Genomic DNA, 24,877 nt, shown 5'->3' on the forward strand with positions numbered 1-24,877 from the left:
TGGGTTACCAGTATAAACCAAAATTACCCAGGTCTCATTGGCTTGTTTTAATTTTTTAAAACAAAATTACTTGGAATAATAGCAGTGGAGTTAATAGAATTATCTACTATAATCAGATTACTTTCTGCTTCCTTGAAAACAAAAAATTCTGCTTCCTTTTCACGTTCATCTTTGATGAATGCTTTCAATTTGCCTCAGCAGTTATTTTACTGTGACACACCATTATCCAGTCACAAAATATAATCTCATTAAAAATACTGCACATGTAACCATATACCTCAGGTAGTTATCAGCATGATGCTGCTCTAGAATATAACTACACATCTTATTGTGCACTATTGCTTGTACACAGAGTTCTGTCCAAACTTGTGGATACAAAGGGGAATGTGAAGAGATCAAAAGACTTTTGTGGGAGGGTGGGGAGGAGAGAGAAGAAGGCACATGATTTTTGTAGCCCAGGCCACAAATGAAAAAGAAACCACTACAGTGCTAGTTAACTACAGAATGTCTCCTATTTCCACAGACATCTTGCTACAAATTTAAAGAATATGACTTGGAGATTCCACTAAATTACATTAATTATATTGGGTTAGTAAGCTCCTGGAAAGCGAGAAGCTTATCTGGATCATTTTGTCTCAGTCCTCTGATTTCCCACTGAGAATGACCATCTCTGATATAAAACTAGTACAAGCCTTCATTCTCTTCCTTCTCCCCCCCCCCCCGCCCCACACTCTAGACCATCTCAATCTTTAATTTTATTAAAGCTATTCAGTTGTTGAGAGTTTTCTACTCTGTTGCTCTTAATCAAGTTTTAGGAAAAATGTTTAAAAAAACATCAGTCCTTCTGCTCTGAATGGGTGACACCCAAAACTTATTTGCCCATGGTTGCTCCCACATCCTCCTTTGAACCCATGCAATATCATCCCATTGTGGTGCTTCAGGGCAATGCCTCAACATTGTGTTACAACACAACATTGCTACTACTGTCTTCATGGGAGAAGATGAGTCTGTAGCCAGAGTCTCCCATATAATATGACAGCCTTGCAACACTGTCAAGATTTTTTTTTTCAAAATCATTTAAAAAAAAGATTTTAGCACTGTTGTTCATGGAAGCCTAGAACTGAAACCTATCACACCTTAGCAAAACTAGTTTTCCTCTATGTCATGTGCATGCTGGTTTATTATTGTAGGACTGCACTGGTATTGTTGTGTTTTAACCAATAGATGAGCAATTAAGAGTTGATTTGGGGAAAAATTAGATTGTCCAAACATACGGATTTTAAAATCAAATTACATTTGGTGTCTACCAACTTGGGTGGTTTCATTTTAATTTCACATAAGAATCTCTCAACATCTCACGTTCTCGTAACACTATATTGAATAGAAGCATAGATTTTCATTGATAACTTTTATTGTTTCATTTATCTTATTGTTTTACTTTACTTTAGCATCACACAATTTCCTGGAAAACATAGCAGCTACATTTATTTTGTCAAATACCTGCTGAGTTAAGTTGCTAAGCCTGAAACTGATGTTTACATAATACAGTAATATTACATATATATTATACAAAAATCACTATTAAGTTTACCATCTTAGCTCATTAGATACATATTTATGAGAGAGAGAGAGATGGTAGCAGTGCCTATAGTTAAGTTTGCCTATTACTTGTTTTTAGTCACTTATATACTTTGCCAGACACTAACATTTGGGCTGCTTGATCTTTGCCTCAGGCTGGCTATTTTTTGAAACACTGAGCAAAGAGTTCAGGGGTTTCTAAGAAATGAGATTAGGGGACATTGTGTCAATGTTAAGCATTCCCCTCCAATCATTTCTTTTAAGAGCTATAGCATTCTCCAGGGTTTGGATCAGGGACTTTAGATTTGTCACAGAAATGGTGCTTGATGAGAAAGGACCCTTCTGCTGTCCCCATAAGAATCAGCCCAGATGTAACAGCTGTAAGACTCTGAAAAATCACTATTTGCATATGCTCAGGAGAGCTTCTTGGAAGATATTCTTCAGTTCAGCCCTTCCTCTCTTGTAGCAGACATGTCCCTTCCCGCCCATGGCCCAACCCTAAGCCACAAGTGTGAGGGGAACAGTGTAGGGCTATTGCCACTGGCCTATCCTGCCCCAGCACAGGGTAAATTCCCTTGGGTGGATGATCTTACTCCTTTATGGCCCCATATGTAATTGGGGAGGCATATGCTGTGGTAGGGTCTGTAAGGGTTTGATCCAACACACACTAAAATCAAACAGGAGCACTGCAACCTGGCATTTGGCCTCTCCCTTCGCTGTGCAAAGGACTAGCATTGTTACAGAAGATAAGAGAAAATTAACTACAGTAGTGGCCCTTAAAACTTCCCGGTTGCCTTTGGTACCTCAGGCCCTATCGCTATAACTGAGGCCTGCAATCAGATCCAGGTGGTGGACTCTGGTCCCAACTGAAGAACTGGGATTTAAGTATTTGCAATTAGGCAATATCTGAACTTGCAGTATTGAAGGTATTTCCTGTAGTAAATAAACTTGCAGAGATTGGAGCCCAGGATCTCAGCTAAAAAAGTAAAAATTTAATTAATAAAATCTGGCCTTCAAATTTTGTCATTAAGGTAAAGGGAATAGCAATCTGCAAGGCCTTAAGGTCATGTAATATCTTAAAATCCATCATCAAGGCACAACAGAGGAAAGAAAACATGCACTGTACAGCTTAATAAGCAGTGATTTGTTAGTTAAAAGATTAACAGTAGAATGGTAGTAGAGGCAGAAGTAATTTATCATGAAAAATGTACTAGACAGTATTTGAAAATTATCACTCTGTTAATAACCTTTTTTCAAATCGGTTGTTCAATGTACTGAGCAGTACATTGCACATTAGCAGTTTAGCACAGACTAACACTGTAATACAGGACAAAATAAATTAACTCTGGAAAATTCACACTCAACTATTTTCTGCTACTAATAGCACAGAAATAGATAGATATACATATGTCTGTTAAAGCAATTAATCTGCATACACATATACACACACAAAACCAGGAAAATATTGAATCAAACAACAAATGTTCTACATTTGCAAGAATCTTCTTTTGACAACAATGCTTTATTGGCATAGAGTTTTTCCTTTAAATTGTAAAGAGAGAGAGAGAGAAAGAGAGAGAGAGAGAGAGAGAGTATTAAAAGATTGTCATAACCAAAGATCATTCATATACATTTATGCATTTTATACATATTATACATATTATATATATACACACATATATACATATGCATAAATGTATATGAATGATCTTTGGTTATGACAATCTTTTAAATATACTTATGTAAAAAAATATGTGATTTTGACCTCTCAGTTTACGGTAATGTCACATTCTCAAAGTATCTGAGATGTTTTTCACACACCCACACTTGAAAAACCTTATAGGAATGCCTGGGGTGGCCTTACAATGGCTTCACTCCTTCTTCTCTGAGATCCCTGACAGCAGTACTGATTATCACTCTCCCTCTCCAAGGGGTCTGCGGTACAGGGTTCTACCCTGGTCATCCAGACGATATATACAATCTGTATACAATCTCTCCAGGAAGGACTATAAGGTTGTGAGCTGCTTCCAAGATCAAAATTTCTATGAGAACAAGCTATATGAAGGTCATTCCAGATAAGATAGAAGCACTGGTAGCTGGTACAGCAAAACATGGAAGAATGGTCATGGGCTGTGTTGGTGCCTTCTACTGAAGATGTTGGACCTTTTAACAATAAGTTTTTTTCATCTTGTGGTGTTGCTAGGACAAATATTGCTCTTGGATTCTCAAGTAGCATCTGTGCCTGTGACTCTTAAGTTCCCCCTCCCCTCATCTAAGGTTAGACAGGAGGCCTTTCCTTATCGATAAAGACCGTATCATAATTAAATCACCTTCAGGTTGGATTACTACAATGTGCTCTACATAGGATGACCTTTGAAGGAATTTGGAAGCGTCACCTAGAGCAAAATGCATCTTCTTATATCATGCTCTAGGGGAGTCAATATTAGCATATATAATGATACTGCGTGCCTTGAATTGGATAGCAATTCACCTCCAGGTAAAATTCAAAATGAAAGGAACACTAAATTGCACACATACAAAATGGGAAATGACTGCCCAGGAAGGAGTACTGCGGAAAGGGATCTGGGGGTTATGGGAGATCACAAGCTAAATATGTAACACTGTTGCAAAAAAGGTGAACAGCATTCTGGTATGTTTTAGCAGGAGTGTTGTAAGCAAGACATGAGAAGTAATTCTTCCACTCTACTCCACGCTGATAAGGTCTCAACTGGAGTATTGTGTCCAGTTATGGGCTCCACATTTCAGGAAAGATGTGTACAAATTGTAGAAAGTCTTGATGAGAGAAACAAAAATGATTAAAGATTTAGAAAACGTGACCAATGAGAAAAGACTGAAAAAAATGGATTTGTTTCATCTGGAGAAGAGAAGACTGAGTGGGGACACGATAACAGTTTTCAAGTACATAAAAGACTGATACAAGGAGGACAGTGAAAATTTGTTCTTGTTAACCTCTAAAGATAGGACAAGAAGCAATAGGCATAAATTGCAGCAAGGGTGGTTTAGGTTGACATTAGGAAAAACTTCCTAACAGTCTCTGAAGTTAAGCACTAAAGCAAATTGCCTAGGGAGATTTAAAAATCGACAATGATGGAGATTCCACAGAACAGGTTAGACCAGGGGTAGGCAACCTTTCAGAAGTGGTGTGCCGAGTCTTCATTTATTCACTTTAATTTAAGGTTTCGCGTGCCGGTAATACATTTTAACGTTTTTTTAGAAGGGGTCTCTCTCTAAGAGTATATTATATAACTAAACTATTGTTGTATGTAAAGTAAACAAGGTTTTCAAAATGTTTAAGAAGCTTCATTTAAAATTAAATTAAAATGCTGATCTTACGCCGCCAGCCTGCTCAGCCCGCTGGGTGGGGGATTCAGGACAGAGGGCTGGGTGTTGGGGGGGGACTCGAGGTCAGGGCAGAGGGCTGGGGTGTGTGGGGGGGTTCAGGGCAGAGAGCTGGGTGTTGGGGGGGACTCGAGGTCAGGGCAGAGGGCTGGGGTGTGTGGACGTGCAGGGCACAAGACTGGGTGTGGGAGGGGTTCAGGGCAGAAGGCTGGGGTGTGTGTGGAGATGCAGGGCAGAAGGCTGGGTGTTGGGGGCAACTCGAGGTCAGGGCAGAGGGCTGGGGGGGTGCAGGGCAGAGGGGTGAGGTGCTCGGCTCGTGGGTGTGCTCCCAGCCCCCTGCCCTGAGCGGTTCATGGCAGGGGGCTGGGAGAGATATGACCTGTTCCACCCCCTTCCCCCAGGCCCGTCCCTACCTCTCTCTGCCTGCTCTAAGGAGAAGCCAGCACGCTGCGCTCGGCTCTGCTCCTCTGGGAGGAGGAGGAGGGGCCGGAAGGCACCACGTTGTGCGAAGAAGCGGAGAAGGAGTGGGGGGGCTTGGCTGCTGCAGGACCAAGCTTCTGCCTCCTGCCCCCGCAGGGTAGAGTGATGGGCAGGGGGGCCGAGTGGGGCAGGGGGCCGGGACCCTCTCCCCACCGCTCTCCCCTGCGGGGGCAGGAGGCAGAAGCTTGGTCCTGCGGCAGCCAAGCTCCCCCCCTTCTTCCCCGCTTCTTCACACAACGTGGTGAATTCCGGCCCCTCCTCCTCCTCCTCCTCCTCTCAGTGGGCAGCAGCGTGCCACTCAGAATCGGCTCACGTGCCGTGTTTGGCATGCGTGCCATAGGTTGCCGACCCCTGTAGGGACTGTCCCGATATTTCCTTGTTTGTCCCGCGTCCCGACCGACGTGCGGTCGGGACACTGGACAAACAAGGAAATGCGCCAGAGCCCGGAAGTGCTCGCCCCCCCCCCCCCGCCCCGACTCCGCCGCCTCCTGCCCCGATTGGCTCCCTCCCCGAATCCCCGCCTCTTCCCCAGGCTCACCATTCCTCCTCCCTCCGCAAGCGCTGGAGGGAGGCCCGGGAGACTCAGGGGAAGCGCGGGGCCGGGGTGAGTAAGAGTCCGGCCTGGTCCCGAGCAGGCAGGACTCAGTTGGGTGGTAGGGAGAGAAGGGGGGCTGCCCGCGGGGCCAGGCGGCGGCTGTTCTCACCCCCAGGCAGCGGGACCCGGGAGCAGCCGCTGCTGCAGCTCCCACTGCCGCGGGGGGAGGAAGCGGCCATGGCGCTCGGCAGCTGCGGCTCTGGCGCCCCCGAACCCCCCGAGCTGGGGCCTGCTGCAGGGTCCCAGCAGCGCGCACGCTGGGCTCAGCCCCTGGCCAGTCGCGTCTGGGCTGCTGCCCAGCTGGTGCTATCCCGCGGCGGCCCCGGGGCGGAGGCATCGGCAGCCCAGCCCCGTTCATTCCCCTGCGGGACCCGAGCGGGACGGTGGGGCTGGGGCCTGCTGCCCCCGCTCCGGGGCCGCCGCGGGATAGCACCAGCTGGGCAGCAGCCCAGACACGACTGGCCAGGGGCTGGGCTGAGCGGGTCCCCGCAGCAGGCTCAGGCTCGGGGGGTTCGGGGGCGGCACAGCCGCCAAGCGCCATGGCCGCTTCCTCCCCCGCGGCAGTGGGAGCTGCAGCAGCGGCTGCTCCCGAGTCCCGCTGCCCGGGGGGGAGAACAGCCGCCGCCTGGCACCGCGGGCCGCCCCCCTCCTCTCCCTACCACCCAACTGAGTCCTGCCTGCTCGGGACCAGGCCGGACTCTTACTCACCCCGGCCCCGCGCTTCCCCTGAGTCTCCCGGGCCTCCCTCCAGCGCTTGCGGAGGAAGGGTTGTTTTTTTTTTTTTGCCCCCCCCCGCGTCCCGATATTTGACTTGGGTGATCTGGTCACCCTAGACCCCTGGGTTAGACAAATACCTCTCAGGAATGGTCTAGATAATACATGGTCATGGCCTTGAATTCAGGGGACTGGACTAGATGCCCTACTGAGGTCCCTTCCAGTCTTACACTTCTATGATTCTATGTTACAATCTTAATAGCCCTATTGTAGGACCTAGCAGTCTGGAAGACTACCCAATCCCCAAAATCCCATTGTGGAATTTAAACTTTACTGAGGCATTTCTTGTATTCTAATAATGCCTAGAAACCCCATCAGGATATAGAATCACAGAATCATAGGACTGGAAAGGACCTCGAGAGATCTAGTCCAGTCCCCTGCACTTGTGGCAGGACTAAGTATTATCTAGACCATCCTGACAGGTGTTTGTCTAACCTGCTCTTAAAAATCTCCAATGATGGAGACTCCACAACCTCCCTAGGCAATTTATTCCAGTGCCTTACCACCCTGACAGTTAGGAAGTTTTTCCTAATGTCCAACCTAAACCTCCCTTGCTGCAATTTAAGCCTATTGCTTTTTGTCCTGCTGATGGGTTTGTAATTCCCCGAGTTGTCCTTATTTCCCTTTACATAGATGGGCACTATATTTTCCCTTTTCCACTCTTCTGGAATATCTCCTGTCTTCCATGACTTTTCAAAGATAATTGCTAACAGCTCAGATATCTCCTCAGTCAGCTCCTTGAGTATTCTAGGATGCATTTCATCAGGCCCTGGTGACTTGAAAACATCGAATTTGTCCAAGTAATTTTTAACTTGTTCTTTCCCTACTTTATCCTCTTCTGATCCTACCTCATTTTCACTGGCATTCATTACGTTAGACATCCAATCACCACCAACCTTCTTGGTGAAAACCGAAACAAAAAAGTGATTAAGCACCTCTGCCATTTCCACATTTTTTGTTATCTCCCCCCGCCCACCTCCTCAGTAACGAGCCTACCCTGTCCTTGGTGTTCCTCTTGCTTCTAATGTATTTGTAGAATGTTTTCTTATTACCCTTTATGTCTCTAGCTAGTTTGATCTCATTTTGTGCCTTGGCATTTCTAATTTTGTCCCTACATACTTGTGTTATTTGTTTATATTCATCCTTTTTAATTTGACCTAGTATCCACTTTTTGTAGGACTCTTTTTTGATTTTTAGATCACTGAAGATCTGGTTAAGCTAGGGTGGTCTCTTGCCATACTTCCTATCTTTCCTATGCAGAGGGATAGTTTGCTCTTGTGCCCTTAATAATGTCTCTTTGAAAAACTGCCAACTGTCTTCTATTATTTTTCCCCTTAGACTTGCTTCCCACAGGATCTTACCTACCGACTGCCTGAGTTTGCTAAAGTCTGCCTTCTTGAAATCCATGGTCTTTATTTTGCTGTTCTCCCTCCTATCATTCCTTAGAATCATGAACTCTACCATTTCATGATCACTTTCACCCAAGCTGCCTTCCACTTTCAAATTCTCAACCAGTTCCTCTCTATTTGTCAAAATCAAATCTAGAACAGCCTCTCCTCTAGAAACTGTCTCCACCTTCTGAAATAAAAAATTGTTTGCAATACATTCCAAGAATTTATTGGATAATCTGTGCCCTGCTTTGTTATTTTCCCAACAGATGTCTGGTTAGTTGAAGTCCCACATTACCACCAAGTCCTGTGATCTGGATAACTTTGTTAGCTGTTTAAAAAAAGCCTCATCCACCTCTTCTTCCTGGTTACGTGGTCTGGAGTAGACCCCTACCTTTTATCCTTACCCAGAGATTTTCAACAAGTCTGTCTCCTATTTCTATCTCAACCTCATTCCAAGTGTATACATTTTTAATATACAAGGCAACACCTCCTCCCTTTTTTCCTTGCCTGTCCTTCCTGAGCAAGCTGTACCCTTCTATACCAATATTCCAGTCATGCATATTATCCCATCAGGTCTCTGTGATGCCAACTGTTGTACAGTGTCCTCTCTCTCTCTCTCTCTCTCTCTCTCTCTAATCCCTATAAAAACTCTAGTAAAAAAATCCTACGATAATCAGACAAAGACACCATACGCTGTAGTCATTATTTTTTACCCCTTTTTTCAATTTTAAACTTCTTCTTAACTTTTTAAGAATCCCTGGTCCTAGAGCACCTTGCTTACTGGTATCCTGAGAAAGCCTGTATTTCCTGACCATATTCACTTGATGTCTATCCAAAGACATCACTTGCATGCAACTTCCAAAGGAAGAATGTCATGAGATTGCAATACTGGAGAAAAGACAAGAATGTAGAATGCAATCTTTGGAATCAGACTTTTTTTCCTAAGGTTACTCTCTGTCTGGACTAAGGAGACATTTTTGATTCTCTAATTTGAATAGAAACACAGGTCTCCTGAGCCTCCATAGAGGACCGTCACAGAGATTTTACTTCTGGCTGAAGAGCATTAATTGTGGATAGAGGGACAGAGACCAGGCTCATGTAAAAAAATGAAATCTATCTGCAAAGTGTCACTCTGAGTTATTGCATGCCATGATTAAACAACCAATACTTTTCATCTGCGTTTATAATCAATTAAATAAATACCCAAGGAATTGACAGTTTCCTTTTTAAGTAACTAACGATGCAGAGTGGTATTTGGCAGTGAAAATTTCTTCTGAAAGAATAAATGCTTATATTGATAATCTTGAATTATAAATTATAGCTCTCTAATTCTCCCTTTTATAAAAATGAATGCTCTTCACAATCTAGCCTTACATGTCAGATAAAAAGATGAAACTTTTATAATGGAAATGTAATTATAGTACAAGTTTAGCCAGTTGTCATTTCAAACCAATCCATAATTATGCACAGGTCATAAAAAGTTATATTTTGTCATTTACTTGGCCAAATATGCCAGTTATACATCAGGTCATCTTCTTAAAATTGAACACTGTACAACAGTAATGAAGTGAATTACTGAATAGACTTTTTTTAAAAGGGGATTGCAAATAAAATGGCTCTAGAAATTGTCAAAACAAACAGCAGCTGACAGATAGTTTGATTTTTATTTTCAAAATGCATTAATTTTAATATCTAAAATGTCAATCAAGACTGATTAAATAGTTACTACACTCATTTGCTTTAAATGTATTTTCTCAGTATACAGTAGGGCTAGCAGCCAACAAAGTCCAATATAAACATTATTTTCCAGAACATCCTTTCTGGACCAAAAAACTCAAACAAAAATACACAAACCCAAAATCCTTCCTGACTATATTAGTTTACAAACTAAAGTGTACTTAACAGTGTATATATTAATGGCTAAAACTGAAAAATATTCTTTGTTCCTTCCAAGAAATCTAATCCAGCTAAGGAGACCCAGTGATAACTATGGGCAGACACTCAGATTTTTTTTTAAAACATCTGTTGTTCTTAGAACAATAAAAAGGATGCTACAAAGACACTTTGATGTTAGATATGAAAATGTGCCTTAACTCGGATACCAGTAGCTAGTACTATAAATTTGAAAATCTAGGTGTTAAGAATATTTTAGATGAATGGCATGTTACTCATTCTAAAAGGATCATCTCAGGAACGAGATTACATTGGCTCTGGAATCTACCAGTCCTAAATCATAACCTTATTGACAGCCCTATTTCTATTGGTGGATCACATTTTTCTCTTAACACAGTATTCCATATTTTCATTCTGTACTACAGTTTCTTGTTTTCATATTCTATTGCCTTTTATATACTGACATTTGCATACTTACATTCTTAATATTCAAGTTTTTCATTTGTCTGTAATCAGCTTAATATAATTATGGGTCAGCTTCCACCTGGACTTCATGCAGATGTGCAATGGTGTGAGAGAGCACATGGAATCTTTCCCCACCCACTTATGTGGCCTACATGAGGGGCAGGCAGAATTTCAGCCCCACAGGGCAGACACTGGTTCCTCTCTAATCCCTTGGGGGATGGAAATGGGCAGAAAATGGCTCTAACACCCAGAGTCTGACCAGTAGAGTTGGGGTCATTAGATATTGGGGAGGGAGCAACCTCTTAAAAGCACCTACTGCATTAGATATTGGGGGGGGGGGCAGTACTGCTGCTCCATGATCACAGACAGGAGGGAGGAAGATTTTTTTCCTCCTCACCTTCGCGCTTTCCAACAGCATCTTCCCAGCACCCAAATAATTTTCCCCACACTGGTAAGGAAGTGTGGATTTTTACCTTAAAGCACAGAACAGCAACAGAAAATACAAAGTGGATAATTTAGCATTTTTTTTAAATGAGAATTTTTTGTGTAAATCAGAATGAATTCTTCTTGCATTCACTATTCATTTGTAAAAGAAGCCCCAAGCCCTTATCCTCCAAAAAGGGAGAGAAAATGCTGCCTAGAAACCCCATAGCCTGCTAACTGGTGGAATGCTTACTCTCATTTCCCGTTTCTGAACCAGAGCAAATTTACCCTCTTTTAAACTATCTGGCTTATCAGCATGGAACTTTCATATGTTGCTGACCTTCTGGGACATCAACTTTATGGGATTCATTTCAAACAGATGACCGAAAACCTTAAATCGTTCTTTAGGGTTGTTCCTTTTTGTTGTTTCAAATGTAGTCAATACACAGAATCTATATGGCAGAATGCTAAAGAAACAAGATCTAATATATGCTCAAGTTGCTATGTAATGATTATGTGCCTTGTTTATTTAAGTATTTGATGGTAATTAGAATTTCTTTGCTGTTTTATGGGAGATACTGTATGTTAATAACACTTTTTAAAACAAACATGTAAAAAAGTAAATTAAAACAAATTATGTATAAATAATATTATAGCCGTGGACCCCAAAAAAGCATGTAATCAAGGAAGGGATAACAGATAGCATGCATTTTAATACCCAAGTACAGTAACTCCTCACTTCACACTGTAGTTATGTACCTGAAAAATGCGACTTTAAGCGAAACGATGTTAAGCAAATCCAATTTCCCCATAAGAATTAATGTAAATGAGGGGGTTACGTTCCAGGGAAATTTTTTTCACCAGACAAAAGACTATATAGACACACACACACAAAGTTTTAAACAAAAAATTTAATACTGGTACACAGTGATGATGATTGTGAAGCTTGGTTGAGGTGGAGGAGTCAGAGAGTGGGATATTTCCAAGGAATGCCTTACTGCTAAATGATGAATTAGCAATTGGCTGAGCCCTCAAGGGTTAACTCTCACACTCTACTGTACAAGGCAACAAAAAAGGAGGGAGGGCAGACAGCAGGGCCGGCGCTTCCACTAGGCGACCCTAGGTGGTCGCCTAGGGTGGCAGGATTTGGGGGGCTGCATTTTGCCACCCTCGGCGGAAATTCGGCGGCAGGGGTCCTTCCGCTCTGGGTCTTTGGCAGAAATTCGGCGGCGGGTCTTTCACTCACTCCGGGACCTGCCGCCGAAGTGCCCTGAAGACGCGGAGCGGAAGGACCCCCCCCGCCAACGAATGCTCAGAGGAGGAGCACTGTCACCTAGGGCGGCAAAAACCCTGGTGCCGCTCCTGACAGACAGACACACAACGTGTGTCTGGGTGTGTGTGAGAGAGAGAGAGAGATGTGCATTTCCCCTTTAAGTATGAAGAGTGGGGTCAGAAGTACATTGCCTTGTTAATCAGATCAGCAAGCTGAGACTGGATCAGACTGCAGCTGCTGCTGCCTGGAAGCTCCCTCTGTCGTTTGTCCCCCCTGCTCTATGGAAGATGTGGTAAGCGAGGTGCAGGAGCAGGGGGGAGGGGGACACCCTGACATTTCCCCCTCTCTTCCTCCCCCCCCCCCACACAGCAAGCAGGAGTCTCCGGGAGCAGCTCCAAGGCAGAGGACAGGAGCAGCACATGGCAGTGGTGGGAGGGACAGCTGCAATTGCTAGCCTGTTGGGCAACTGCTGCACAGGGAACTTAGGGAAGCGAGGAGCTGATAAGTAGAGCTGATAGGAAGGCTGTCGGTCCACCCTGGTTCCAACCACCTACCAGCTAGCTCCAACGGGCTGCTCTTCCTGCAAGCAGTGGACAAAGCAGGCGGCTGCCAAATGACATTAGAAGGAAGCATTGTACAACTTTAAACAAGCCGGGCCAACTTTAAGTGAGGAGTTACTGTACAATAGGGGGGCAATGTTAGTGGCCATATATTTTGCTTTATTATGTACTGGTATTTTGAGGAAATTCACTATACTTTGCCTTATTTAAATTTCCTCAACACTGTGATATGGGCACAAAACTAATGTTAATTCTCATGGCAATAATAATTGGCCCACATTCCATATATGTATAGGGTGTGTGTGTGTGGGTGTGGGTGTGTGTGTGTGTGTGTGTGTGTATAGAGAGAGAAAGCACGAGAATAATCAGTGATGTACAGTATAGCAGAAGTGTTCTCATAAATAATATAGTTGGTGCTTTCTTAGCAGCAGCCACCATTTCACCCATGTCAAATTTTTGGAGTGTGGTGGCTTATGATTTAAAGTTTTAAACTCCAAACTGACCCCTGCAGGTTTTGGTGCCAGGTCAGACCCAAAACTAACAAGGGCCTTTTTTTCTGGATCTGATTCAAATGTAGAAAGCTTGAGCAAGAAATTAAAGAGATTTCAGTGCCACCACCCTGCACCCTAGCCATTGCTCTTCTTCAATCTGAACTCCAAGGCACCGCCTAACCCTGATCCAAGTCCAAACATCATCTCTTCAACCCACTTGACAGAAAAATCATCTGCATTTATATTATGTTTCATCACAAGGAAACAAAGCACTTTTCAAAGCATACCAATACTGCTCCACTGTGGATGATACTGCCAACTTTGGAGAGATTTCTTTTCTTTATTTTCTTTCCATTCTATTTATAGATTCTTTTATTTACTAGAGCTAGAGACAGCACTTGTCTATTATAAGTCCCCGAAATCTCATTCTGCCAAAATAAAAACATAGTTCAAGCACTTTGGAGAACTATTATGATTATTGAATGTCTAACATGCTGCTTCAAGTCTCAAAGTAGTACTCTGGACCCAAAGGGAACAGGCAAGCAGCATACAATTATTAAAGCAATTACAAAGATACAATGATTCTTCTCTTAAAAGCCTCCTGTATTATTCATTTTATGGTCCACATTTGAGACTGGCATAATTTCACTCCTACCCAGTTTAATTACTTTGTTATTAGTTTATCAGCATCTCTTTTTTAACCCCTTGAGACAGTTATTAGCATGTCGCTCACTAGTAGTTAACCAACAACTACTACACCTTCAAAGCAGTATCTCCAGACATAAAAAAGCCAATTTGTGGAGCTAGATTTAATACTGTCATTCATAATTTTAATTTTTCACTCAGCTTCCACTTTATGCATTTCATTTGAGAAAGGAATGCAGCAGGTTAATGGTTAGCTTAATGAAATCACAAATAATAGGGATATATTACAATAGTTTACCTGATAGAAACTCTTTCAGTGAATATTTTATGTGAATGGGTGTTTGTCTTAATGCTCCATAATACCTACCACTGAAATGACAGCAGAAAACACATGATGAATTTACATGTAATTAAAGTTCTGTATTCTCCATGTAACTCTCTGGGTAATAATTCTCACTAACTCATCTGACACTATGGTGTCTACTCATAGAAGCAGGAAATCAAAATATAAAGAAAAATAGATTAGTTTTAAAGTACTTAGAGTGAGCCTGAAAAGAATATATATAACTTGGAAAGATAATTATGTTTTATTCACTTAGGAAAGACATCTTAAACTAGAGGCCCTTGTTAAAGGAACTCTATAATGGATTTTATGCCAAAATATTTATTGTCCTAAAATTATTATATTCTAATGAGGAAAATCTTGGAGATCAGAAATACAGAAATACTTTGCGTTGCCTTTTTAGTCCTTTTTTTTTGGGGGGGGGGGGGAAGGAGGGAGTGGGATTGTAAAAAAAAAACAAAAAACACCCTAAACATTCTAAGCAAAAAAACATACAAACCAACAAATACACACACAAAAAACAACAAATCAGCCACTATTTAGAATATAATTTGGAGACAATAGCATATTACTAGGAAGTTGAAAAAGTCACTATGTCTACATTTGACATCACATACAGAATAATCTGCACATTGTTGGATACTGTCTCTATTTGTAATACATTGTTTAATCACTTGCTGGTGCCTGGACAGTTATGTGAGAAGTACCTATCACCGAGGTCCAATAGAGATTTGCCTAGTTATTTTCTGTATCTTTAAAAAAAGACCAAGATATACATCAACTCTTTGAAGACTAGTATAAATTAATTCATACAAGTGGTTTCATTTCCTTTTCTTCAGTAGTTTTTCTTTCCGTCTCCTCCTGCCAGCTTTACTGTAGTGAGGGGGATTCAACATTTTGGGGGAGAAATTCACATTAAAAATTTTAAAGCCCATCGCATTGTATGTCCTTCTCTCCTCCTTCATCTCCAGTGTTAGTAGAGACTCAGAATGATCTATGTCTAGGCCAAACTCAAATGGGCCACTATACTTTTATATGCAAATCTGTACCCCAGTTCACATGAAACAAACGTGTGCGCAAATCAAATTTGTTTACTATAATTCATGTTCTGAAAGGGAAATTTGATTCTCAAAATCTGTCCCCATAGTCTTAACTTCACCCTAGAAAACGCCTCAATTTTTAAAACAAATGTTTAAGTCTCATAAAAAATGACAATGAAAATGCTGGCATCAAAAATGTTTTGTATCTCACTATCCTTCATTTATTCTTCCTACAGCTGAATAGCAAATAAATAACAATGCTAATATCACTGCTACTTTTCTACAGGATTATTATACAATTGTATTTCTACTATAGCCCTGCTTTGTATCCATTTACAAGCACATCAGCACCACTGATTACCACTTAACAATATAAGAGCCAAACTCTCTATACAACAACATAAATCACTGTATCTCATTTAACAAAAGGACCCACTGACAGCCATCTAAGAAAGCAGCCCTTAGTTAAATCCCATATATTAATGGAGACACAACAATAAATGCATTTGCTATTATGAAGTCTATTTTTCCACATCATCTACAGACTTATGAATCTGCTACTGACGCCAAAAAATAGCTTGTAATGTGAGCTCAGAAAATAACGGATAAAAGCTAGCATTGATGCAGGTAGGATATCATGAAATGAAGGAAGCCCAACAGTGTGCTGTACATCAGGAAAGTCTGCTGCTTTGAAACTGCACTGTATTCTGCATTAATTATTGCCAGTCACGAACAGGTATGATTTAATGTACCATGACTCCGTAGGTTGGCTTCAAGGTCACCATTCGCAAAAAGCTAAATGGTTTATACTTATAAGTATTCTGGACTTAGTTTCTGCGTCATGCAAGTTCAAGCTATACATTGACAATTGTTAGTAAAGTAGCCTGCTGGTTTCAACCCAAGCAAACTGTTTAAAATTTTCTGGCTTCCTTCTGGTACTCACCAGCACATTTTGTCCTTGTTTTGAGAGCTGGGCCTGGGGATCCGGTACCTCCTTCACCCGGTCTTGTAAGCAGCACACTGATTTCATATTCTGTATCAGGATCCAGGTGCCCGATTTTGTAGCTTGTGGAGTCTACTGGCTGTCTGTCATACCAGCTTCCACTTGAAGTGCGATACTCTACCTCCCTCTCAATGATCGGCCCATCCCCATTGATGGAATTAGCATTCAACTGTATCCATAAGTAGGTTGCACCAACTGAAGACAACTGAGGTGGCGCAATGGGAACAGGTGGCTCTATAATAAAAAAAATTGTAAAAAGTTATTTCTACTTCCAAAACATTCAAACAACAATCTTCACTAAACCATATTTGAAAGTCTACCTTAAAAATACCAAAGAAACATAAATATAAGAGATGATCAACAATGTCAGAGTTACCTATTTATTGTGTAAGGATAAATCACTACATATAAACTCTGTTACTCATAAAGACCTGGTAAATGTACTTTTTCATGTTATGTTATTGAAAGGTTTTAACATATAGACTCCATTTATATAAACATCCCAAACAGCTTGAAATTATTTTACCTATACACCAAATGTTAACTGTATGCATTTCCTGCATCTTTTCACTTGCAATTTAAAAGGGAGATGAACCCAAGTTCACATGTTAAGACATCTCTCTCTATGTGTAACCTGTGACTTGTATTCAAAAGTAATATTTTTAATTAAAATGTATATTTGAGTCCATTTCTGATGGCAGCCATCTTGCGGAATTGTGATATCATTTGTGATGAAAAGGAAATGAGAATATTTATTTTCAAAACAATTTAGTTTGTGCTTCTCCCCATGTAAACTTTCAGACTTCTGAGCTGAGCGGAATGGATGAATTGTTCATTCGGGTTCAGTATCCTGCACTTTTCTATCTAATACGAGGCAGTGTTGTCAACCTGAGCAAGCCCAGAGCTGGGAACTAGGAATTCCTGAGTTCTTGTTCTTATTTTGACTCTACCTTGCATAATGACCTTGGGCAAATCATTTTATCCTAGTTTCCCTAACTGCAAAAGGGAGATAATACCACCTCATATACCAAATGTGTGTGAGGTGGGGAACAGTTTGTTTTCAAAATACTTTAAAAAAAGTTTGTTACTGTGTACTAGTACTAAGCAGATATATAGCACTTTCCATTTTCAAACTAAGTGCCGTGTATACTTGATCATAAGCCACTTCATTTATAAGCCGACCCCCCCAAGACGGATAAGTAAAGATGGAATTTTTTTTATGACCCATTCATAAGCCGACCCTATAATTCAGGGGTCATTTGGCAAACTTTGGCTCCCGGGCCATCAGGATAAGCTGCTGGCGGGCCGAGACGGTTTGTTTACCTCAAGTGTCTGCAGGCACGGAGGTAAACCTAGTAAATAAAGTGTCCCAGCCTGCCAGCGGCTTGCCCTAATGGGCCGGGACAGAAATGGGTGGGGAAATTTGGGGGAGGGGGGCAGAAGCTGGGGTTCAGGGGAGTAACCTCTGTAACCACCCCCACATGACCCCACCCCTAGCCTGGGGCCCCCACACTCACTTTTCATTTTGGGTGTACTATTTTTGTTCCCATTTTTACATTAATTGGTCCATTGGTGTTGGCCACCATTATAGCATCTATCTAAAGCTTTCCATTTGATCTGCCATCAATGGACATTAACTTCCGGTGCTGTAACAGGAGAGTGTTTGGTATTTCCTCTTCTTATATGGACATGCCCCATCACCCTCACACCACTGGCTTGGAATTCCCCAACTGTTCTCATGTCTGGAGTTGTTAAAGCACTAAATCAGCTCAAACTTTCTTTATCGGGCTGTATTGATATTTACTGTAATTTTAAAAGCCAAACTGAAAAGGGTGTTGCAGTATCGAATAGCTTGGTTTACTTTACATCCATAAGAGTTGAGTGAGAAATAACTTTTTCTAACTTAAACAGTTTTATTGACCTGGTATTGCTACCTGCAAACTCCCCACACCCCACAAAATAAATTAAAGTGTAGCTTAAATATACATAATTACTACAGCCATTTAAAATTTAAAATTGTATCATTTTGGTTAAGCCAACTATTTTCAAATTAAGATATAGTGCACCTGTATCTAGAGGGCTGGGGTAATATAGATGAGAAAATAATTAGGATATTTAGTGAGACCCTATTTGATGGCCACCACTAAAATTGCCTCCAAGGGAAAAAAGCATGCTGCTGCCAACTATAACATATGCAGAGTCTGGTACTTAATTGAACAATTGATCCAAACTCTTCATTGTCATACATAGAAACACCCTGTCTAGTGAAAAGGAGGAAAAGCTAAACTATATGAAGGAATAACTTGGGTAAAACGATGGTCCTTATCAGTTTATTATATAATGTTTAACATTTTAACATATGCAGAAATAATATAGCCATTTATCTTTCATTACAGTATCCTCTAAAACTTCATTTTTTTTCTATTACAGTATATACTTAACTTCAGGACCCTTATTTTTTTAGCCAATTGTCAGTTAAATATAAGTGCAATATGTATGATGATAGGTTCGTTTTATACGTGTTCAACCTTTAGCTGGAAGATTACCTTCAGAGTAAAATCGTGATACGTGCAAGCTTTTGCTGGAACCACACAACTGAATTTAACCTATTTTGTACTTTGGTCATAGGGGAATGAAAAAATACTCCAGGGGATGAAAAAGCAATAAAATAATGTCTATTTCAAATACTTGTAAGACTTTAAATGAATTGGTGTAACTACTGACCTTTATGACCTTACTCCTGAGTTTGCATTTTGATGGCAGTTGAACAGCCATTACTAGCATTTGAAACTCGAAAGTAATTAACTGTTCTTTCAGCATGGCTACATAAATGGCTTAGAATGCTCCATAAAAAGTTCCATTTCACGTCCTGGTTCAAGAAGGAGCCTAATGATTTAAATTGATGCTTAATCATTTTGAATTAAGTCAAAACTATTTAAAGATATACAGTTTCTGCAGGAAGCCATAGTTATATATTTCAGAAATAATAATGTCAATAAAACTACACTAAATTTCTAATCCTCAGAAGCTGAAGCTAGATTTTGTCCTATATTGATGCTGACATATAATATAGTTTTTCTTGTTAAAAATTAAAAGTTTATAGGATGTTGCTGTACTCTACATGTAGTAGGTTACCACTATATTTTAAACTGGATTTGTGTGTCTGTACTAAGTAGTAATAATTTGTAAGCATCTTTGGAGACCTTTTGGACTGTTGTCTAGTTTTACCATGTTTTTCCTTTGGGAATCAGTGGGAATATCTCATTAAGGTGAAAATAGGTAATGTATCTTTTATCTGCCCATTATGTAATGTCATACTTCAGCATGGCATTTACTATCCAAGTGCTGTCATTGTTTTTGCACAGATCTAGGCCTGGCAGTAGCATGTAAAATAGGGGTTAAAATTTATTGGGTCTATTTTCCAATAAAGGTATAATATAGATCTATTGCTTCTCTGTCCATAGGAGAAAATAGACTTTACTTATACTTAGTGTACATCACGTGTTCTTCAGTAATAAATTAAGTATACTTATCCTACTTTTTGTAAGAGAAGTCCGTGTTTGTTATCGAGGTCTCATCTACCTTACAGAGTTAGGTTGACATAAGACAGCTTACATCAAGCTAACTCTGTCAGTGTCTACACTACAATGGTGATCCCGCCGATATAAGTCACCCACTACATTGACTTAATAACTCCACCTCCATGGGCAGCGTAGTGCTTAGGTCAATGTAGTTAAGGTGATGCAGTGTCTGTGTAGACACTGCACTACTTACATCACTTGTTGGCTGTGAGCCGCATATGGGGCTGACAGCTGGAGCCCCTCTCTACCAACGCTAACAGCCCAAGCTGTGAGCCCTGCATGGGCCTCAATTTCACAACAGGGAGCTTTTCAGCAGAGAAACTGACATTCTTGACGTTTTGTCTCTGGCTCAGGCTGTCAGACCTGGGGTGAGGGTGCTCCAGCTGTGAGCCTGGTGTCAGCTGGACACAAAATGTGAAATAGCAGCAGCCATGAAACTGAAAAGAATGTCAGTTTCACTGCTGGTAAGCTCCCCTGCTCTGCAATTGAACCCTGCACCAGCTCAGGCTGTCAGCCCTGGTGGAGAGGGTCTCCAGCTGTAAGCCCTGTGCAGCTGTCAGTGCCCCACACTCCAGCTGTCAGTGCTCCAGAATACCCCACTTCAGTCGGTGCAAGCGCTCCCAGTGAGGTGCATCACCAGCGGAAGGAGGGTAGTGTGGACACCAAAAGCCAATTTAATTACTGCGGTGGCTATGGGTCAATCTAGCTTAAGTCGACCTAATTTTGTAGTATAGACAAGCCCAGAGTTAAAACAGGATCTTGACCAGCTTAAATAGTCAGGAAATCATTAATGTTTCACTGCATTCCTTACAACCTCATCCTCACCCACTGTTTATCCCTTTCCCTCCCTCACTTAAGCTTCCACTTTGAGGCCAATCAGAAGTCCTTGAGAGGGACTCGCACACAGCCTCTTTATTTTAAGTGATACATTAACATATTAGCAAATGTTCATCACAACATCATATAGAACTGAAACTGTTGTGGGAGAACAAGCCTTTACTCTTCTTTGTTTAGGGTACTGTACACAGAATAAGAAAAAACAAAAACCTGCTTGCTCTTCATGGCTTAAGTATGCTGGGCCAAATTCTCCTCTGTTACACTGGCATGATTCCATTCCAGTGAACCCAATTAGCCACTGTGTTACAACAGTTTTACCCTGGTAGCCCAGTTGAAATCAGTGGAGTAACTTAGTGGGGACTCAGACTGATTGTGTTTTGTGTAGGAAAAAAATGATTGCATCATTATTTACCTTTCATAGGAGAGATGGCAGCCAGAAATTATAGCAGTTACCGTATATACTTGTTCATAAGCTGAATTTTTTTTAGTAAAAAAGGGAAGCATCAGAGAAGGGGGTCGGCTTATGAATGGGTATAGAGAGGGAGAGGTGGGACACAGTCCCTCCCCACAACAGATGGAGCAAGAAGAGGCAGCACAGCCAGAAGGGAAGAGGCGGGGCCAGAGTCTCTCCTCTTCTGGCCACACTGCTCTCCCCCCAGCCTCCGAAGCAGCTGCAGCTCCGGGGCTGGCAGGCAGTGGCCGTGCCGCCCAGCCTGCCGGAGCAGCTCTGGCCAGGCCATAGACATCCTCACCCGGCCTGCCCCAGCTAAGGTGGGAAGGGATGGGATGAAGAGAGCTGCAACACTTGTGCAACAAATCTTCACCAGTGGTTGAACAGGAAAAGGAAATCTATGCCTTTTGCAGTGCCAATGATTTGGAGAGAGCCAACAGATCATACCAGCAATTGTTACTTCTGCATGGTGCCTCCAGTTGGGAAAGGTGTGTCAAAGAAGAAAAAGTGGACTGTGAATAGGACTAAACTATGTACATAATATTTTTTGCATTTGTTTCATAATAAATTTTATTTATATAACCCTTTTGCTGATTTTTAAAGTGTTACATAAACAGGACAGGTGAAATATTATCATGTAAAGCAACCATAAACACATGAAAAGACCTAGGTTTACAATTTGTGATTAAAACTCTACTATCTACACAATATACATAGACATAAAATGTAAAAACTTAAATATCTTAGAAACAGTAGCCAATCAGTTGTTTTAATTGTCATATTTGAATTCAGCACATCAAAATAAATAGCACATTTTATCTCTGAAGCAGACGACTTCTCAAAAATTGTAGACCAGTGTATTTAGGCTGCCTTACACTTTAATTATAAAATTCTCCTGAACATTTTTGGAAGAGCTCTAGCACCTCCCTGGTTTTCCATAAGGACTTGAAATTTGGCAGGGAGAATAGCCTTGGAATCAGAGTTGCCTTTTCTGTCCTCATGAAAATTTGTTCAGATTTAAATAAGTTACACACTGTCAAAACCAGACATGTCCTGTCTGTTGATTATTTAGTAGAGCTTGTTCCAGGATTGCAAGATATCTGACTTCATAGCAGTCACGCTTTTGTGTTAAGAGACGCTGTTACTACCCAGTATGGAATCTTGCACATTCTGGAGCTTAAGCAGGGTTTAAAAAAAAAAAATTAAATAGCAACTAGTTGAAGATACTCAAAGATTTGGAATTTCAGAGTTAGTTCCATCAAGGTGATTCAGCAGGTAGAGAGCAGGTGAGGTGGTCAAAGCTACATGACAGATATATTCCCACTGAGCCCTGCAATTTTTCACCTTCATCACAGGATCGTAGAAACATAGGCTGGAAGAGACCACAAGAGGCATTCTAGTCCTAAGCACTAAGGCAGGATTAAGTATACCTAGACCATCCCTGAGAGATGTTTGTCTAATCTGGTTTAAAAGCCTCCAATGATGGGAATTCTACAACCTCCCTGGGTATCCTGTTCCAGTGCCTAACTATTCTTATAGTTAAGGAAAAGCTTCCTAATTCCTAACCTAAATCTCCCTTGCTGCAAACTAAGCTGATTACTTCTTGTCCTACCCTCAGAAGAAATGGATAACAATTGGTCACCATCCTTGTTATAGCAATCTTTTACATATTTGTAGACTGTTATGTCCCCCTCAGCCTTCTCTTCTTGAGACGAAACATTCCCAGTTCTTTCAACCTTTTCTCACAGGTCATGTTTTCCAAACCTCTTATTTTTATTGCTCTCCTCTGGACTCTCTCCAATTTCTCCACATCTTTCTTAAAGTGTGTGGCCCATAACTAGACACAATACTTCAGCTGAGGTCTCACCAAATGTCAAGTCCCTCTCTGAAGCATGGAGGTGCTACAGCTTTTCGAAGAAAAAGGTCACCAGAATTTTTTTAACATGGGCAAAACAATGTATTTTTCCCTGGCCTCATTCTCAAAAATTATTCAACTGTGGTATTTTAAATTTTCCAGAAAAATACAGCTCAAAGTGTCATGGCTGGTTCGTGGGCAGCCAGACCCAATAGTTATAGCCAGAATGCGCAGTCACAAGACAGGAGTCAAGAGCTGGCTGTGTCAGAATACCGGGAGGTCAGAAGCAGATGACAAACTGGAGATCAGAGCCATGAGGCGAGAATGAGGCCAGGTCAGATCTACGAAAGGTGCTGGGGATGCTGCAGCACCCCTGGCTTGAAGTGGATTCCATTGAAGTGGTTTGGTTCAATGGCTCTCAGCACCTCCATTATACAAATTGTTCCGGTGTCCCTGGTCTACCAAGTGGTGAGAGACAGGAGACAAACTGGAGATTGGGATGCCAGGAGTGAAGCTATGTTGGGATACCAGGAAATCAAGCCAGGGAAGCAGGAATGGCTAGAGTGTCGCAGGAATGGGTAGCAGGAGCAGGAAGCAAAAGGCACACAGTCCAGAGCAGAGTGCAGCCCAGTTGTTCGATCAGCTTCCTGTTCCTGTCAATGGTTTAAATAGGGCCAGTGGCCAGTCAGCTGCTCTGGGACTCCACCAATAGGACCTTGGGGCAGAGTTATCATCAAGCTATAGGCTGCCAGTTGGAGGACTGGAGCATAGGTCCAGGTTCGAGACCCAGGGGTCATTACATCACCCTCTCCTCTAGGACATGGATCCAGGTTTCTCAGGGTAGCTCTCGTGGAAGGCCCAAACCAGGGCAGAAGCATGAACGTGAAAGTTCTCACCTGGCTCCCAAGCATTTCTCTGGGCCATAATCTTCCTAATCAATCAGGTACCATAATTCTCCTTGCTTGATCTTACAGTCAAGGACTTTGTGAACAATGTATTCCTCTTGACCTGTACTTGTAACAATGGGGGTGGTGGTTGGGCTCTGTGGGGAAATGTATTCTTAGTGTATGGTTTAGAAGTGAGACATAGAATATGGGGTGGACTCTGTGGGCTCAAGAGGAGCTCTAAAGTGACCATGTTGTTTTGTAGCCAAATCCGGTACAGGCCAAGGAACTGGCAGTCTAATTTCCGAGACTGTTTGACTACAGAGGAGTTCTGTTGGAAGCCATACTTTTTGCCCTATGAAGTAGGAGATGGAGACCTGTTGTCCATGCACTTTTTGTATTCCCCCTTGACCTTGTCAAGTTGTCCCTTCACGTTCTCTTGGATGTAATGGATGTGTTGTACTAGGTAGATGCATTGGGGGAGGATGAGGGTAGTCGTGGGTGGAATTGGGGGTGGTACCCGTAGTTGATAAAGAAGGGGCTGTGGCCTGCAGATACATAGTCCACATTACTGTACAAGAACTCTGCACAGAATAATGGTGAAGACCAGTCATCCTGGTAATGACTGATGTAGCATCGTAAGTATTCAAGGATCTCGCTAATTCTTTCCATTTAGCTGGTCAATTGAGGATGGTAGGCAGAGGACAGGTGCGCACAAATAAATGCAGGGCCTCATGCCAGAAGCAGGCAGTAAATTGTGGCCCCCAGTCATAGGTGATGTGATCCAGGAGCCCATGAAGACAGATTATGTTGTATGATTATCTGTTCTGTTCATTCCCTCTGAAGCACCTGGCCTTGGCCACTGTCGGAAGACAGGATACTGGGCTAGATGGACCTTTGATCTGACCCAGTATGGTCACTCTTATGTTCAAAGCTGTTATTGATTTAGGGTCTT

General features: G+C 41.9%; 1 protein-coding gene across 14 annotated transcripts in view; it reads right to left on the bottom strand.

Annotated features, from left to right (window-relative positions):
• Nucleotides 1–24,877, bottom strand: part of PTPRM (protein tyrosine phosphatase receptor type M) — a 712,166-nt gene that overhangs the window by 377,360 nt on the left and 309,929 nt on the right. For all 14 annotated transcript variants that reach the window (XM_042843358.2, XM_042843348.2, XM_065585258.1 and 11 more), the window contains one exon: nt 16,255–16,548. In XM_042843358.2, coding sequence (XP_042699292.2) covers nt 16,255–16,548 — 294 coding nt within the window. The remainder of the gene's footprint in view (nt 1–16,254; nt 16,549–24,877) is intronic.

The sequence above is a fragment of the Chrysemys picta genome, chromosome 2, assembly GCF_011386835.1.
Source record: "Chrysemys picta bellii isolate R12L10 chromosome 2, ASM1138683v2, whole genome shotgun sequence".
Lineage (NCBI taxonomy): Eukaryota > Metazoa > Chordata > Testudines > Emydidae > Chrysemys > Chrysemys picta.